Genomic DNA, 18547 nt, shown 5'->3' on the forward strand with positions numbered 1-18547 from the left:
TGGACCCCTGGCCGGTGTGGTTTACCTCTGCCGGCTGCCGACTGCCGACACGCGGGCAGGCTCAGCCAGGCTCGCCGCCACAAGCAGCCCCAGCTCTCGCCACCCCTAAACCAAATCCAGCTGCCAGCAGCACGCCAGCCTGGGGACAGGAACCCATCAACAGCCGCTTCTCTCAGAAGATGCTTCGCCAGCTCCTGGCTCCCTCCCTCCCTCACTGGCATTCCCACGGGATACGGCCGGCACACTCCCAGCTCTGGACTCCCCCTCCCTCCCTGACCTGCTCTATTTTTCCAGCCTGCACTCAATAACAGCTAAATAATTGAATCTGCTCAGCAGCCAAAGATTTGGTTTGAATTTTATTGGAATTTTAAATTGTTTTGTTTCTTCAGTATTTTATTACTGTAAATGGAAAATGCATCGCCCGCAGTAATAATCCGATGGCTTTTTATATTACTCCGAGCTTCTGCTCAAAGCATTATTGGAAAGCCAGGCAGAAACGAGAAGCCATTATAATGGCAGCACAGGCTTATAAGATTACGCCTCCAGCTAAACAACTTTTTACTTTAGCAAATTGGCCACCAAACCTGGTTCGAGACACAGATGTAAATCCCAGACCCCACCGGTGCCGCCATCCAGAATAAATCTCGGTTTATGGGTCGGGGAGCCATGCCCAGAGCAGCCAGGTCTCTGCAAAATGTCCGACAGGGATGGGGGGCAGCTGCACGAGGGGCAGACAGGGGTCGGGGGCTGCCTTGAGAAACCCCCCAAAAGGCTCCCCCAGCATATGCACCCGCTGCCGGCATCCCCTGCATCCCCAGCAACCCCCGTGTCCCCTGCAGCTCCTGCGTCCCCCACATCGCCTGCATCCCCAGCATCCCCTGCAGCTCCTGCATCCCCCACATCCCCAGCATCCCCCGCATCCCTGGCATCCCCCGCATGCCCAGCATCCCCAGGGTCCCCCACACTGTGCTTGGCTGCAGCCACAGCCCACAAGGGCTGGGGAAGAAGAAAAGATGGGAAGAAAGGAGGGGAGGGAAGCTAACTGAAGCCATCCTTGCGGCAGGAGAGACCAAGGCTAACCGGAGGCTGACGATCCGGGGCTTGTGCGGCGCAGGAGTCGGCCGACACAAACCCACAACAGTCCCCAATTACCCCCGGCCCTGGCCCCGGCTCCGCTGGGACACAATGGGCGCCGATGAAGCCCAGCTGCCGGGCCCCTAATTAACCCTGATTTTAACTGTACACTTTTAAAGGCACTAAAGCGGTTACAAAGTGGAGAACAAGGCAGGGTTAATAGCGCAGACCTAAATTGCAGGCCCGCGGGGCCTGGGCCCCATAGAAATAATAGACCTGTCTGGGCTGCTCAGCTGTCAGTCAGGCGAACAATTTGGCACCCGAGGAGCTCAGTGATGGCACAGGACGGGCAGCATCGGGGCTCTGGCAATCAGTGTCTGCTCAGTTAAAGCAGTTGTGGGATCAAAATGACGCCAGGGAAGATGCTCAGCACCAGGAAGGGTGCTCAGCACTGGGAAGGATGCCCATCATCAGGAAGGATGCTTGACACTGGGAAGGATGCTTGACACTGGGAAGGATGTTTGTGACCAGGAAGGATGCTCAGTACTAGGAAGGATGATCAGTGCCAGGAAGGATGCTCAGCACCAGAAAGGATGCGCAGCACCAGAAAGGATGCTCGGTACCAGGAAGGATGCTCAGTGCTGGGAAGGATGCTCAGCACCAGGAAGAAAGCTCAGTACCGGGAAGGATGCTCAGGACGAAGAAGGACAGGAAGGATACTCGGCACCAGGAAGGATGCTCCATGTTGGTCCCACAGCCCAGCTGCCCTGGGTGTCCCCTGGCCTGGTGCTGGCCGCAGCATCCCTGGCTGGGCCCCCTCTTCCATGGAGGAAGGCGAGCGCATGCACTGGCAATTTATGGCTTTAATTTTCAGGCCATGATGCTGCAGGAGATGCTGCGCTCCCTGGGTGGCTGTCCCACTCTGGAAGGGGACCGTGAGCGGGATGTTGGGGTGCATGGGGGGTACATCCCGGAGATCAGCGCCGGCAACACTGCAGCCCTGAGCAAGGACTCAGCGGAGACAAGCTGAGTGGGGATACGGTGGCAGCAGCACATGGCACCTAACCAGTTAACAGCTGGCACGAAAGACGTGCACTGCCTCACTCCCTCCCCTCCATTCCTTTGCTCCTCTGCGAGATGAGATAAGATGGGACAAACCTTATTTTTACACATCGAAAGCACTAAAATATTTTGCAACAAATGAAATAAGTAATCTCAGAGGTAAATCTTTATAAAGCTGCCGAAGGCGAAGCTGTGGCTGGAAGCTACCTGGCGCCTCGCTCGGGCCTCAGTTCCCTGCAGCCCCAAAGGAAAACACTTTTCACCCCTTTTTCAGACAGAAGCAGAGCTGCTGCCAGGGCTGCCGGGGCCGCCGTGCTCCTCCTGCCACAGCACAGCGCTGGTCAACGCGCAGGCACATCCCGGCTGCTCTGCCACAAAGGGTGACCAGCAGTAAGACACCCCATTTCGGGGGTAACCCCATCCCGGGGAGGGTGAGATGGGGAGAGCCACCCAGCGGGACCAGCCTGGCACTGGGGATCCGGTCTGTCTGTGCTGGGACCTGCGGAGCGGCAGGCTGCTTCCTGATGCCAGCACGGCCGAGCCGAGGCCAGCTCGTCCTCCCTGTACCGCAACATGCCAGGTACCCGGCTGGCAGCCCCGCTCCGGTCAGGTCTGTCCTCACAGCGGCAACCTGCGCCCGGGCAGGGTCATGGCTCGGCACCGCAGGTGGGCTCAGGCGTGCCCAGGCGGGTTTGCCAGGGATGCTCGGGCAAGCTGCAGAGGCCAGCACCGTGCCTGCCGCTCGGGCAACCATTCCGGAGGAACGGCCGAGGTTTTCTGCTCTGAACCTCAATGCGAAGCCCCGGCTGCTCTGTCCTGGTCCCGTCGTCACATTCACCCCGGGAAGGGGCATTTCCTGGGGGTCACCCTGCCCTGCCCCAAGCACCCTGCCAGATGTCACCCACCCTCCCCATCCCTCCCTATCCTGCCCTGCTCCTCTTACAGGAAAGCGCTGGTCTTTCCAGCGCTGAGCTCGTGTTTCCCTCCTGCTCCAAGCCTGTGGGGCAAAGGGGCAGCAATTAGGCAGGATTTTTAATTGCCCAGGGGCAGGAGGGGGTGGGAAGGGAAGCGATGCTGAGAGCGCCAGGCAGAGACAGGAGGAGACACTGGGGGACCTAAGCACCCAGTCAGTGACTGGCGTGCCAATAGCTCTTATTAAAAAATAATAGTGCTGCAGCCTCCAAATGAATTAAACTCTGCAAGAGACGAGATCTCATCTCCTGGCTCTGGGACCAGGCTCCCTGTTCCCCTCATAGCAAGGAGATCCCAATGTCTTTGAAGCTTCAAAAAGCATCAAAAATCCTCTTCTTCTCTGCCTGCAACACTAGGAGCAGATTTGGGAAGAGCTAAACCCTAAATATTTGCAAAACACTTGGAAGAAACCTCAATATTTAGAAAACACTTGGAAGAAAACAAACAAAACCTTGTACATTTGACAAATCAATAAAAGCTCTGAAGATTGGGTCCAAGCCTCAGGTGGCAAAGCTGCCTGGGCAGGAACCGGCTGCCCCGGCCCCACAGGCAGCAGCTCCTGGCAGGACCCCCCTGCCCGCTCCGCAGGGCCGGAGGGCAGACCCTGCCCGCACGGCACAGCCGGGGCCACGGAGCAGGGTGCTGGAGCTGGCGACCCCCTGCCAAGAGCAGGGCAAAGCTCAGGGGGTCCCAGGTGGAGCCCGAGGGGGGTCGCTGGGGGATGCTGTCCTGCCCAGACCCAGGGTGACCCCAGGGAGGGCACGGGAGCGTGCAGCCCCTGGCCCTGCTGAGAGCAGCAGCAGCAGCCAGCGCGGGTGCCACACGTCCCCCGAGCTGTTTTCAGGGTGCAGCCGGGCAGAGGGGGCTGCCGGCACTGCCCCCCACCACGCCGCTCGCTCCGCACCAGGCAGGTTGGGCTGCTGTCACATTGCGCCGGCTTTCCCACCCTGTGAAGTGCGGTGGTTTCTATGGTGACTGTGTCCCCAGGATGGGTGGCGCAGAGGCCACTGCGCCATGGTGTATGCGGTGGGGGGCCCAGGCACCGGCACCGTCCCCGGCCCCCTGTGAGCACAGCCCTGGCGAGGGATGGCAGCCACCCATGACCGGCACCCTCAGCACCACCACGGCCGCCCATAAAGTGCCGTGTCCCCTCTGCAGAACCCTCCGTTGCAGGACCCCCCATTGCAGAACCCCCCATTGCGGGACCCTCCCGCATCCCAGCCCCCGGCGTGGAGCCAGGACAAAAGCATCCTCTGGCAGAGCATCCTCGGCGCGAGGAGCAGAGAGACAAACGCGGCCCTGCTTCGGGGGCTTAAATTAAAACCAACTACAGAAATAATAGCGGGAGAAATCCATCTGAATAACCGTAGGTGGCAAACCCCGCGCGGCAGCCGTGCAGGAGCCGTAATCTGCAAAGACAACAAAATTCATGACAAAGCACAAAGGGAAGCGCCGGGCTTCGCCATCCCCAGATATTCATCCGTTAACACGTTCCCTTTTTAGGCTGACATGTCATTTCAGACGGGCCTTTTTTCCTCCCCTTTCTTCTCCCCCTCGACGGCGCGCGGCTCTGCCGAGGCGGCTGCTGAATTGGATCACCTCAGGGCGAGCACTTTATTATCTGCAGTCAAAGCGTCACCACAAATACCCGTCTACACACACACGTGTCACTTCCCATTTGTCTCCTCCACGAGGTATTAGCGCCGCGCGCCGCCCTGCACTGTGCCACCGCGTCCACCGGCGCGGCAAAGGCAAACGGCGCTGAGCAGGAGGCACGCGGGGAGGGCAGCATCGCGGCCATAAGGATGCCCTGGTGCCACGCCACTGCTGCTCCGATGCCACCCTGATGCCATCCCAATGCAAACCCTGATGCCACCCCAATGCCACCCCGATACTATCCCAATGTCATCCCAGCGCCACTCCAATGCTGTCCCAATGCCATCCTGATGCTACCCCAGCGTCACCCCAAAACTGCCCCAATTCCACCCTTACGACACCCAGATGCCACCCCAACACCACCATGATGCTGCCTCGATGCCACCTCTATGCCACCCAACACTGCCCTAGCACAGCACTGATGCTGCCCCAATGCTGTCCCACCACACAGCCGCCGAGGGGAGCTCAGGACCGGGAGGGACACCACCGCAGCTGGCAGCCCCGCAGCTCAGCCCAGCCGTTCCCCAGCCCCTCTGCTCTATCATCAACAGTAAATTAGTATTTGATTCATCTTAAGACATGGGCTTTGCATGCCGTGCATGGCTGCTGGCACCCACGGCACCCCATCCCTGCCAAGGGGGAGCAGAGGGGGCACCCCCGGCGCAGGCTGTGGGGAGCGGGTGCCCCGTCCCCGGGTCTACGGCCCTGCGTGGCCCTGCTGGTGCCCAGGAACCTGCTCTGTGGCTGATGGATCGGTGCAGTCTTGGAAAGTTTGGACACAAAGCAAAACGCCCTCATGTGCCGGGGCGTTACCAGTGAAACCCACCCAACGACCAGGGCTCTGACCTGGTGGGAGACAGTCACACCCGGAGAGGCTGCCCCAGCACCAAGCAGCTCCCCTGCACCCAACCATCTCCCACCGCGCACGTGACCGATCGAAAAGTGGTTTTGCAGCGTTTCCTGGCAGGGAAAGTGCAAGTCAACAGCACATTTTGGGCACGGCAGTTAATTGAACTCCTTTTTATGGCACGTATATAAATACACAGCACCATCATTAACCGATCCCTTCCAGAAACTGAAAATGAAAGAATTAATCTTATTTCACTCATGTGTAACCCCTCATGAAATTAAAATGATATTTTATGGGTGTGTACAAAAGCAGAGCCTTGCTGCAGCTACTTTAATGAAAATGCCCTTGGAATAAGTAGAATTGGGTAACGAGAAGCCATTAAATGGGGCTTTATCCCATATGCAATTAAACAGTTTTATCACTGATGAGAGTCCCCACGGGCGAGTGGGGAGAGCTGTGGGTGACCCTGGAGCCGGGTCCCCGGTGCTTTGCTGCTCTCTGAGCCCTGGCCATCACCTCTCATTAGTGTTTTAATAACCCAGCCGGAGCCCTGGGAGAGCTCACGCCAGTCCCCAAGAGCCATTTCTTGTTTCTTACACCATCCCCATGGGGCCCGAGGTCCCATGGGACCCCCAGCACAAGGCCACAGCGGGGCTGGGCTCCAGATCCAGCCCTGCCAGAAGGATGCAGGCGGTGAGAGGGGGTGGCTGATGCTCGCATGGCGAAACGTGATGTTAGCACGGGGGGAGCTCAGGGAGCTCCCCGTAACTCCCAGCTCCATATGGATCCCACCCCCTTAGAGGAGCATGCATCCTGCACCCCCCAGCCGCACGCCCAGCCCCAGGCTGATGGCAGAGCAGTGCGGGCTGAAGGAGGGCACATAGAAAGTAACATTTAATTAAATATAAGCCACCGTTACATTACGGCAGAGAGCAAGAGCAGCAAAGAGTTTGGCCAAGCTGAGAGTGGTATTATTTGATTTATAATTTAAATAAAGCTCAGGATTCCTGTAATGCGTGCAGAATAAAATCAAAAGGGACCAGGCTGCTGGAGTTAATTGGACGTGATATTTTCCTGAGGATGCTGCTTCTCCGCAGGCTCCTGCTCCTCGGCTGGAGGCGGGCAGACACAGGCAGAGCTGGCAGGGCTCCGGGCACCCTCCTGCTGCCTCCTGCATCCTCCTTGAGGATGCAATGCCGCCATGCCGGGCCGGTGCCCGCGATGCAGCTCTGGGATTACTGGCAAGGGAAACTGGCTGCTGCCATGAGCTGGCAACAGCGAGCACCGCGGCAGTCACCTGCAGCATTTAACCGGATGGGTTTTGTGGGATGCACCGAGCCCGCTGGGATGCGGCCACACCGGTGCATGGGGCACCAAGTCGGGGGGACAGTAATTAGCAGGAGAGCCAAGGGGCAGAACCAGGGGGTGAAGGCACCGGGGCCGTCAGCTCCCAGCACGGGCAGGAAAATTAGTCAGCTCACCTTTTATGTGAAATTAATACAAAAATTAATCAGCAGCACGGGCAGGATAATAGGATTTCACAGTGGTGCTGGGCCAGACGGCCAATGTGCTGAGAGCCAGACTCATTTAATATCGACAGAAACAATGCCAGAGGACAGAAATAAGACCCATAAAGATAATTACTGAGATACTCAGGAGCAAATTAAGTAATCAGAGGCACTTCTAAATTGTGCCTCGTTTTAAGAGAACGCTATCTTTGTCGATTACCTACGCAGGCGTTTAGGAGGCGGCAGGAGGCTCGGCCCTGTGCGCCGGCTCACCGGCCCCTCTGCGCCGCGCTTACCGCAGGTGCCATAAATAAAGAAGAGAAAATCGTATTCCAAACCAGATGCGTGGCCCTGGATGTCACCTGCAATTTAATTTGCACTAGCAGGAGGTAGAGAGGAGCGAGATGCACTGGACTTGCCCATAATGAGCGGAAACAAACGGGCAGCTAAACTTTGATTAAGGTGACCTGGCTGGCGGCAGCCGGCGGTGAGCGTGGCACAGGGGTCCGGCTGGGGAGCTCAGCCAGCGCCGCCATGCACTGCCCGCCCCAGGGCATGCGCCCCGGTTGGGGGACAAACATCAGAGAACTCGGGCAAGCGTGGTCCTGCCCTGAGGGATGGGGCACGATCAGCCAAAAACCCCAGTACCCTAGTCCCCTGCACCTGCCTGGGTCCGGCTTGGCGTCAGACCTCTGCAACCCACCGGCATGGGTCAGGACCCCCCTGCACCCTGGGGCTGGGACCCTCCGAGGACGTGGGTGGTTGCACCCAAGAGCAGCTCTCCCCACCGACGGGTGCCTTGCCACGTGGTGACACCACGTACGGGCTCCTGCTCCCCAAACCTCATTTTAGCATCGTCTATGGCAGGGTGGGAAACGCTGGGGAGCACCAGCACCCCCCTCCCGGCAGGAGGGTGCTCCTGGGCCCCGTCCCCAGGGTGCTGTTCCTCAGCATCCCTATGAGCCAAGATGGTCCCCGGCTCTGAGCTGCAACCGGGGAATGCAGCGGGGATGGGCGGGCATATCCTGACCTCAGAAGACACCACGCTGGGCTCAACACAGAGATGCCCAGTGCCAAACACCGTTGGTCTCCAGAAAACCCTGCCAGGCTTAGCCTGCCCACAGGTCTCAGACCGTGTGGGCACAGCTGAGCTAATTAGCCGGCGGCAACGAGGCGTGCTGGGAGCCGGACCCTCGTGCCAGCCCTGCGCTGCCGTGTGCTGCTCAGGCGTGACGGATTAGGAATAATTTTACAAGAGCAACATCCGTTTTCCTTCCAGACGCTAAGAAGGAGACCGCAGCGGCACCGCGAGCTCTGATGCAGCGCAAGCACGTGAGGGGACCACGCACGCACCCACCTGCTTTGCAGACTCACCGAGACCCCCAAAAGCTGACACCCCAATGGGTACTCAGGGGCAAACAGCTCGGGGAGCATCGATCCTGACTGCCCCTGCGACCGCTGGATGCACACGCAAGTGCTTCCCCACCTGCAACGCTGGGACGTGTGGGTGCCCATCACCCTGCCTCCAGCCTGGGTGCATCGCTCCCTGCAGCGATGCTGCGCCGGAGCTTGGGGAGCTTCACCCAAACAAATAACCCTCCTGGCTGCCAGTGTGACCCATGCCCTGCCGGAGCGATGCTGGGGGACCCCAGGGTGGCCGAGCATCACCCAAACCCTGCGCCCGGCTCACGCGGCTGTGTCGGGGTACCCAGGTAGAGGGGAAAAAACGTCTCGGGGAAAATACAGATCATTAAACAAATGCCCGGGGGCTGTCGCAGACTAACAAGCAGAGCTTTAGCAGCTGATTTGTCTTCAGCCGGCAATGTTTAAAAATCCAACTGAGACCAGCAGAAAAATATCCACTCCCCTCTTTAAAACACACATTCATCACTTGAGAATCTTAATGCGTCTTTCCCAGCCGGGGAGGTCAAACACGCCTGCCTAAAGCAGGCTCATTAAATATACATTTAATCACGGTTTGGATTGAGAGACAAAGGCTGGGAGAGACAGGTGCTTTACTGGAGTGACCTTTTGGATCCCATTTTAATGTAACTAGTTTACAGCTTATCTGAAAGGCCAGCTCCTGGGGAAGGCGAGCTGCAGCAAAACGGGGAAAGTAATTAGGGGGGGAAGGGCCGGGGAGGTTTGGGGGGCCACGGAGCAGATGACGGCAGCATCCTCTGCTGCCGCCGCGCCTCCCAGACAGCTCTGCAACATTTTCTGAAGTTCGACTTATCAACCAGAGCAACCCAATTTAATTTGCTTATCTTGTCTCCTTCCTCCCTCCCTCCTCCCCGCTTCTCCTGCTCTTTTTAATTATCGGTTAAATAAATGTCTTTTTCAATAAGGGAAGCAGCATCAAAGCGGGCGCGAACCTCCCCCCCCCTCCCCGGGCACTTACACTTGCGCGGCTCCAGCGCCTTGTTGGGGCAGGCGAGGTGCTGGGCTGGGGGGTTCTGGGTCCTCTGCAGGCAGGCCAGCATGGTCCGGGTCTGCCGGCGGGCAGCGCCGCCCCCGCCGCCGGCCAGCGCCCTGCCGAGAGAAGAGACATGCCGGTGAGGCGAGGGGACCTGCCCGCCCCGCTGCCCGCCATCCTCCTGCCCACCCAGCTGCTTGCCGGGCGGAGGAGCTGGAGGCAGGAGCTCCCCGCACTGACCACGGGCATGCACGCTGCTCAGAGCCCTTTGCTCCTTTGGAGATACATAAATAACTGGGAAAGCCTTAAATAAGTATGAATGTATATAAAGTAAATCTGAAGGTCTCAGTGGATGATTTGCGCTTCTTGCAAAGCTTTCCGCCCTTGCCGCCAGGAACGGGGCAGAGCCAGGGCATCCCTCCAGCACCGCACTCCTGGCAGCGCCAGACAGCTCTGCCGGCGTGCCAGCCGGCGCCTCCCGGCAGAGAGCAACCCTGCCGGCTCTGGCCAAGGCTGGGGAAAGACAGCGTTAAAATCCTGCTCGGGGTCCTGGGATCTGTCGCCAGCTCCCAGCTGGCATCAAAATCTGCTCGACAAAAGCTGGAGGGGTCAGGCCAAAGTCATCGCCGCCACCGCTCTGCTAATTGTACATCCTTCACGAGCCGCCGCGGAGGGCATGAATTATAACCAGTTGCTGCTGACACCCTCCCACTGCTCCGGCTGGCGTGGGGAGTGATATTCCAGCTCGGAAAGGGCAGGGAGACGTGGGCAGGAGCAGCAGAAAAGCAGGCAGCGGTGCCCATCCTCCAGCGTCGCAGCTTCTGAGCCACTGCTCTCCCGGCTGAACATTTACTGACGGCTGGGTGGCACGGCTGGGTACATCGCTTCATCGCCGGGGAACCATCTCCTCCTGCAGCCATCCAGCAGACGGGATGTTTCCTGCACGCCCCGGCGTTGGTGCGTGGTGCCGGGGCCAGCACGCAGGGGAGCCTTGCAGTGGCCTCAGGCACACGCTGGCAGAGCCTGTGACCATCACCCGCCGGGCAGCAAAGCACGGACGGACGCTCCCCGAGCTGTGACCGGGGCTCTCCTTGCTCCGCTGGTTTAAATGTCACCCTTCAAAACGCGCTTTTGCAGCCACTGCAGGCACACAGACGTCGGTACCCGCGCGCTTGCCGCTCGCTCCTGCCCCGTGCCCCCCTCCACTGGGCAGGGGGGTCCCAGGCTTTGGGCTCGTCCCCAGGCTGGATGGCTGGCAGTGGCGGTGGGACCCATGTGGGGTGTCAGTGCCGTGGCCGGGCTCTGCCCGAGGGGGCTGGGGGTCTCACCCCGTCCCCCCTGCTGCAAACTGGGGGCAAGGGAGAGACTCATTAGCAAAAGGTGTGAGGAGCAGGAGGGGAGGAGGAAGTCATCTAATACCAAGCAGGTGTCTGGAGAACCCAAATTGTGCTGTTTTCTCCTAATAATGAAGTATTCATGAGTAAAAGCCTTTTTCACTACTTTCTTAAGATACTAATTTCACAACAAGCGCCTTGTTACCATGCAATTATTCCAATCGTGCATTTCTCCCAGATTCCATCTGTCCTCGCGCTCTCTAAATGAAAGACAATCATGTAACCACCTTTCATTATTCACTATTTTACTTTCAGCAAAGGTACCCTGAAAGAAATGATTTCCTCTGAAAGGGACTTTTATTCAGTTTCAAAACCAATTTTCTCCTATTACTGTCTTAAAAAAAAAAGGAGGGGGGCAGGGAGGTGTTTTTATTTCATGCATTACATATCCTTTGTTAACGCAGCTCGCAGTAAAAGCAGCCGTATCCATTTTCTGGCTTCGATTTCTGGTAATTTTAAAATATGCCATTACAATCAGGCAGAAATTATACAGTTTGAAAAGAGAATGAAGTGCTTCTTATTCAGAGGCTGAGCGCACTTGACTGCCAGGGAGCTCGCCTCTCCCCGCCGGGACTCGGGGTTCATTACGCAGCCCCGCTCCCAGCGCGCCTCGGCTCCCCCGGCACGCGCCGGCGCACACCCACCGCCCGGCTTCGGCGGCGGCTGCACCCGTGCCGGAGAGCCGCTGCGCTGACCCCATCCCCGCAGGGTGGACCCGGGTCGGGGCACCCACGGCCACGCGGGGGATGGCTGCACCCGGTACTGGCTCCCGCCGTACCTGAGCCTCACCTACGCGGTGACCTCGGGGCCGGCGTCCCGCCGGGTCTCACCATCTGGCCGATTAGCGGGCGGACGTCACCTCCTCCCCTGCAGCGAGTCCGGCTCCTCACCGGGACGCTGCCCCGTGTCCCAGTCCCCGTGCCCCAGACACGGGCTTCGCGGGCGGCTCGGTGCCGCTGCCAGATGCGCGTCGGGTCCCTGCTGGTCCCCGGGGAGGAGGGGGCCGAGAGCAAGGAGAGAGCACCCGGGGAGGAGGTGGCACAGGGCGAGCGGAGAGGCCAACCTGCTGCCACGGGGCAGGATGAGGCCGCTGGTGGGGTACCAAACCCTGGTGCCAAGAGGAGCGAGGGCGAGGATGCAGCTCCAGTCCCTCTGGAAGCCCCCAGGGAAGGGGGGGGGGGTATGCTGGCTGTGGGTGTCCTTGGCTCTGGGGACCCCACAGTGCAGGTCTCCTGGGGCCACCCCCATGATGGCACGGGTGCTCTTCCCCACCACTGCTCTCCGGGCCCCGCCACGCACCCCCGCACAGCCCAGCATCCTCCCAGAGACGTCCTGACCTCAGCCGTGCACAGCAGGAGCATCATCGGCATCAGCCGGGAGAGCCACGGCAGCCACATGCCAAACTAAATAAAGCCACCATTCAGACCCCAGTTTTGCCATCTCCCAGTGTCACGTAGTGGAGATGATTTTTCCGACAGCTACACTGCGCTTCTCCCCACCTTCACGGGCACGCTTCATAACCACGAGGGCCCCAGTGCCGCACGCGCCGTGACACCGTCCCTCCGTCCCAGCACCCTGCCGGGCACCCCCCAACCCCCTAAAGTGCCCGTAGGCGAGAGGGTGGGCGGCCCGGCACAATGGGCATCTGTGCCGCGGTGGCATTTCGTTAATGCCGCTCAGAAAAGCCCCTGAATCAGCTGATGGGAATTGGGCGCTGGGCTGTCCGAACGCTTAGCGCCGGCTTAGTTAGCTCCATCTGCATTTGAACTAATTCCAATCAGCAGGATCCGATTTAGTTCAAGCTGCTCTGGCTCTTTCATGGCAGGAAAGACAACACTCAGCAGTTTTGCCAAACCACCCCGAGTCTGCACGGCCTCTGCCCAGCCTGCACCAACGGCCCCGCCGCCATGCTGCCAGCGGCACAGCCGGCACAGTGGCACGTGGCGAGAGCGTCCCGCTCTCAGGGATGCCAGGAGCGGGGTCCCTCGGAAATGCCAGGATCAGGGTCCCTTGGGGACATCCAAAGTACGGTCCCTTGTGGACACCCGGAGCAGGGTCCCCCAGGAGCCCCAACCCTGCATCCCACGGCACCGCTCCCCAGCCCTGGCATCATCCCCCTCCATCCTTCCCCAGCCCCTCTCCAACTCACTCCTTCCCGCTCCGCACCCCAGGCCAGCTAATTTTGAAGCCCTATCTCTACATCGCACTATTTATAAGCCCAAGGTCTTTGTGACTTTAATAAAAAAAACCCAACACCCTCTATGTCTAAAACCCCCGTGACGGGAGGGTTTGGCACCTCCTCTGACATCAGCGGCTGATAAGTCGGGCTTATCTCCTCCGAGAGCCCCGTGAAGGTCCCTCCGGCGAGATAAGGCCAGCGCAGCTGTCGATAGAGGCTTTCGCAGGCGAGGATTTAGATAAAAGAAAATGTGACGGGGGGAGCGGTGGCAGGGGGGGAAAGGGAACTTTAAAAGTCTCAGCCTGAACTGGGTCCGTGCTGCTGGCCTGGCAGCACGAGACGGGAGGGGAGGGCAGGGGCAGCCCCGGGCAGCAGGTTGGGCAGGAGCCGCTCTCTCACTGGGAAAAGCAAGGGCCAAGGTCTCCGTCACCATCCGGGCTCCGGTGCATCGTGTGTGCATCCTTCCCTGGGTGCTATCAGGGCGGCCTGGGGTGCAAGCCCATAAAAAGGGCGTTTTCGGGGTTGGGAGAGGAAGCGGGGCAGGAAGAGGGATGCTGCAAAGCTGTTCGAGTCATGCCACCGTGTGTCCCCCCCCCCGGCTATTAAAAGACAGCGCTGGGTTCGGCACAAGGACAGGAGGTAACCGGGTCACCCCAGCTAAGAGAGGCGCAAGAGGCTTCTGACAGCGCCAGACAGACGGACAGCGCGGGAGCGAGGCCAAGGCTGGCAGCAACCCTCGCAAGCCGGCAGCACTGATAAATTAAGCAAAAGCCCTCGCTGGTCCCCGGCGTGCCGAGTACAACAAATCCACCTGCCGTGGTATTGGGGCTACCTGCCATGACCAGGGACGCCCGCGGCCCTCGTCTGTCCATGGTGGGATGAAGGAGAAACCCACCGTCCCACTGGGGAGCTCCCGTTCCCTGCGGCCCCGGCAACATTGGTGCTACCCCCGAAGCAGCCCTGGCATAGCTGCTGACACCATGCCCCCCAGAGAGTGTTTTCCCGTCAGATGGCATCCCTCCTGTGAGGATGAGGAGGTGCCAGGGGAAGAAGGCTTCCCCTCCACGCTCACAGGGGAGTGAGCAGGATTTCGGCTGGTGCTGCCACCTGGCACCACGGCGGTGCAGGCAGCTGCCATGCCAGCTTGTGCCCATCTCCCATCCAGCAGCAGATTTATGGTCCCCTGGCCAAGGCGGTGGAGGCGACATGGTGCTCGGCGAGCGACGCCGCAGCTCAGTCCTGCAACGGGCGAGCGCAGGAAAGGTCACCCCGCCGTAAATCATGGGGAGCACCAGATAAAATAAAGCAGAAAGTTTGACGCCGCCGTGCCGAGGGCTGCAATAAAGCACGGCGCAGTGCCGCCGGCCGCGCCACGACCTTCCCCTCGCCCGGCCGCCACTCCATCCCACCCGGCTAATCCGCTCCCCTCCGCGCACTCCAGCCCCAGGCCTTTCAGGGGGCCCTGTTAATAATTAAATGTTAATCTAAAAAGCAATTTTAGCTGCAGTGCTGCAGATCTGGTTAGAGATTACATTAGCATGTAAGAGTCAAGGGTAATTTTCTCTAACCCCTCTTGTGATCTTTAAAACCCGCAGATCTTAAAGCAACACCAGCTCCTCTGATTAAAATTGGAAGCTGGGGTTTGCGATGGATAATGATGCTGGAAGTGATTATTTTGCCGCTCGGGATCTCGCTGGGGTGGTGGGGGAGCGGGGACTGCTGGAGAAGCGACCCGCACTGGCTGAGCAGCTTCTCCCAGCCTGGGCCCTGCAGAGACTCGGGGAAGGTGCCCGGGGCGAGCCCAGGACCCGGCTGGCGCTGAGCAAAACTGCACCCTCGGCTTGAGGGTCCGACCCTGGCGGCTGGACCTTGCTCAGCTGCGCGCTCGGGGGGGGGGGGGGGGTCCGTCGCCTCCCAACTTCTCCATCATCCCCCACCCTGGGAGACGGAGCCTGCAGGGAAAACCCGACAGAGGAGAGGGTGCATATCCCAATGGAGATGTGGGTGCACAAGTCTCTCCCGAGTGCACCCTGCATGGGGATGGGACGGTCCCCTCCAGTGCTGGGGACATCATGAGGCATGCGGGGACAGGGAGGGCCAGGCACTGCCCGCACCCCTATCTCAGCCCCAACCTGGGGGGCAACTGCCGCTCCGACACAGTGAGCATCCCCATTTCCCACTCCCCCAGCGCCTGCCTTTACTTATGGAGGAAACATTTCGCTGCCCCACTGCCAGTGGGGCGGTGCCTTTTCAGGGCTGCTGTGACACCGGAATGGCATGGAGTTCACCAGTGACGGCACGCTGCCAGCGATCGAGCGGCACCGGTGCAGGCAGCGAGGGCTGCGAGCCCACGCTGGAACCCAGACAGAGCCTCCCCTCGCTGCTGGTATCTTAAGGCAGCAACGAGGAAATGTCTCTCCCATCCCACCCAGAGCCGAGGTTTCTGCTCCCCCAGTGGCTCCAAAGAGAAACCCCTCAAACTGTTCAAGAAAATCAACATCAAAAAATACCCCAAAATATCCTTTTGCTCGCCAGTGGGGCCGGGGAGGCTGGGATGGGGGCACGGCTGCTACAGCCCGGAGCAAATTGCCTCTCGACCAGTACAAATGACCCGATGGAAGAAATAAGGTATCAGATGTGTCCATAATGATGGAATTAAAAAAAAACAATTTGAGTGCTGTTGAGCATTTGCAGACATCCTCACGCAGGGCTCGGGCGGCCTGGTTAAATTTATGTGTCAGCTTTAAGGAGGCCTCTCATCAAATGAGCTATTTTGGGCAGAGATTAAAGATCTATTTTAGCTGTGAGCGGGAACGGCTCTCAAACAGGTTAATAATGATTCTAGAAACCCAAGCGTCTCCAGTGCCCTGGGGCAGGGCAGCCGGAGCCCTGGGCAGCACCAGTGGGTCCTTGAGGGTCCCCGCACCGGGAGGTTGGGGGACCCCGGTGTAACGTCCCCCTGACCCGCTGCCATCCTGCCGGGGAGGAAGAAATCCCCGTGCCGCCGCTGGGCGAGGAGAGGCTGTGGCGCTGAGCAGGCGTGGGTAATTGGAAGTGGCAGATGCTGGCACGCCACTGCAGAGAAGGTCATTACGTGGGACTGGGAACGGAATGCCAGGAGCGGGGAGGGGGGGAGTGGCCCTGTTAGCAAAGGTCAGGGCCCCGCTCGGGTGCCTTCGGTGTTTTTGGCAGAGCCCGACCCTGGCTGCGTGCACCGGGGTCCCGGCAGGGCCGGGGCGCAGCGTGCGGGCAGGATCTGCCTACAGGTAGACTTTTGCCCAGCCCCTCGAAGAGAAACCTCGCTCATCCGACACGGTCATGCCATGCCTCCGTCCCACACGTGGATGGGGGGAGGAGGGAGAGGGGCCGAGCCCACCGAGCTGCCCATCGTCCCCGGCAGCGAGAGCCGCATGTTCACGGGCATTTGGTCCCAGCCCCAGCAGACACGCGGGATCAAACCAGCAGAAAAGCCAAGCGGTTCCAGGGAGACCTCCAGAGCAACTGAAAGCACCCTGGACCCCCAGGAGCCGGGAGCCCAGCCCAGCACGGGTGTCCAACCCCTGGGTGTGTGCAGCACCCACGTCCCCAGCCAAGACCCAACAAACTCGACACCGCAGAGACCAAAGCTCGCCAGCACGGCTCCTCCTGCCCCATCCTGAGGGCTCGCCGCCCCCGCAGTGACAGGGGGCCTGGGGCTCCCGCGGTTATTGCGGCAGCACCGCGGTGCCCGGGCCGGCCAGCTGCCCGTCCGGCTGCACCATGCGCGGCAGCCAGGCGCACGCCGCTCGGTAATTACAGCCCCGAGCGCCTGAGCTGTGAAAGAATCCGACGAAGGAATCCAGGGTAGATCGCGCTGCTGAAATTACTATAATCAAAGGCTTTCACAAAGGCTTCAAATGCAACCAATTACCCTGAAAGGCGAGGCAAGAAAGAAAACAAATTAACGTGTTTGCACAGAGCCTCCGCGGCAGCGCACACATCGCCCCGCGACGCCCTCGACCCCGGCCGGCCGCCGCTTTCCATCCCCAGGTCCCGCTCCCCAGCCCCGCACCCTGCTCCCCATCGCCGCTGCCCCTGCTCGCCTCAGGGTGCAGCTGCACACAAAGGGGCTCTGTGCCCGTCCTTCGTCCCGCGGCCGGCCGCTGCCCCGCCGGCGGACAAAAGCTCTGCCTGTGCCGGCGGCTGGGTCCGGCGCAGGCTCAGGGGCTTGCCAGGACGGCCCAGGGAAACCTCCCTCCCTCCTCCGCCAGCGCTGGCCGGGGTGCCCGGGCGAGGGGAGGCGTGGGGTCCTCAAAGGCACCCATTGAGCGTAGCCCCGCGTCGCCCCGACAGATGGGGAAGCTATTCACGGCGGGGGCCCTCCCAGCCCCCCCACCCTCGCCGCCTTACGTTACAATTCGTCTGTGCCACCAGTCTGGGGGAAAAGAGGGGGGAAAAGGAAAAAAAAAAAAAATTTAAAAATCAACTTCTTTCCTTTAATATTTAACAAGAGTCCATCACCCTAAGTCTATTTTGTAATACAAAGCTCTGGAGATTTAAACCCTTCTCACCCGGAGAGATGGAAATGAATGGTGCTCTTTAATGAGCTGGTTCAGCAGAAAAGATAGATTTCTAAGATTACTGTAGGAATTCTTATAATTGATGTGTACTTTGTAACAAGGATTATACCACCATCCGGTCAAGTAATTCCGGCTCTCCCCCCGCTTCTCCCGAGCTCGCCCTGCTTTTGGGGTTCCCTGGGGAAGAGGGACCAGCCCCTGTCCCCGCAAGTAGAAAGCAACACAGAGGGGGTGGAAAAGAAGAGAAAGCCAAAGAAAAATTAAACGGGCTTCTCCTATTTAGCTGCAGATAACCTAACGCAGCCACCGAATGGGGAAAATAAGGCATCTCTCAAGATTTATATATTTGTTTTACAAAGCCCTGCTTTCCCCCACCGATCGGAGGCCGGATGAGCTGCTGAATGCCGAGTAATTAAAAGGAACAGAGAACAATACCCGCGCCTGCCGAAGAACGCAGAGTTTCCCTCAGATGTTTATAGCAATTGTATGAAAATGTACAAGCTGGGATGGCAAGAGCTGACAGCCGCGCCGGAGCAGCCGTGATTGCGAGCTGGCTGCCTCCCCCGGCTGATTGGCATTAATTGTGTGCGTTTGCAAAGCAGAACGGAAAGTCTGACATTAGCTGCAAGCCAACATTTCTTTCTAATAGTCTTAATGATTACGACGAGAGCTGATGATCATTGTGGGGCGTTAATAGTCCGGAGAGCGGCTCTGCAGCTTTTCCCGGTGGGGACGAGAGCCGGGCTGTCCCCATCAGCTCTGCGTGTGCAAGGGGAGATGCTCCCCAGGGTGGGCTGGGGGTGCGGCGGGATGGACTCCAGGGTTCCCATGTGTCCAGAGCCCCCCCGGGGGTGGGACGCTGCCCGTCATCCTGTAA

General features: G+C 59.4%; 1 protein-coding gene across 2 annotated transcripts in view; it reads right to left on the reverse strand.

The window, feature by feature from the left end:
* FAM222A (family with sequence similarity 222 member A) overlaps window positions 1–18547 on the reverse strand; it is a 32046-nt gene that overhangs the window by 5115 nt on the left and 8384 nt on the right. For both annotated transcript variants that reach the window (XM_049806518.1, XM_049806517.1), the window contains exon 2: window positions 9524–9654. In XM_049806518.1, the coding sequence (XP_049662475.1) occupies window positions 9524–9605 (82 nt within the window). In that variant the 5' untranslated portion in view covers window positions 9606–9654. The remainder of the gene's footprint in view (window positions 1–9523; window positions 9655–18547) is intronic.

This window comes from Accipiter gentilis, chromosome 7 (assembly GCF_929443795.1).
Source record: "Accipiter gentilis chromosome 7, bAccGen1.1, whole genome shotgun sequence".
NCBI classification, from domain to species: Eukaryota; Metazoa; Chordata; class Aves; order Accipitriformes; family Accipitridae; genus Astur; species Astur gentilis.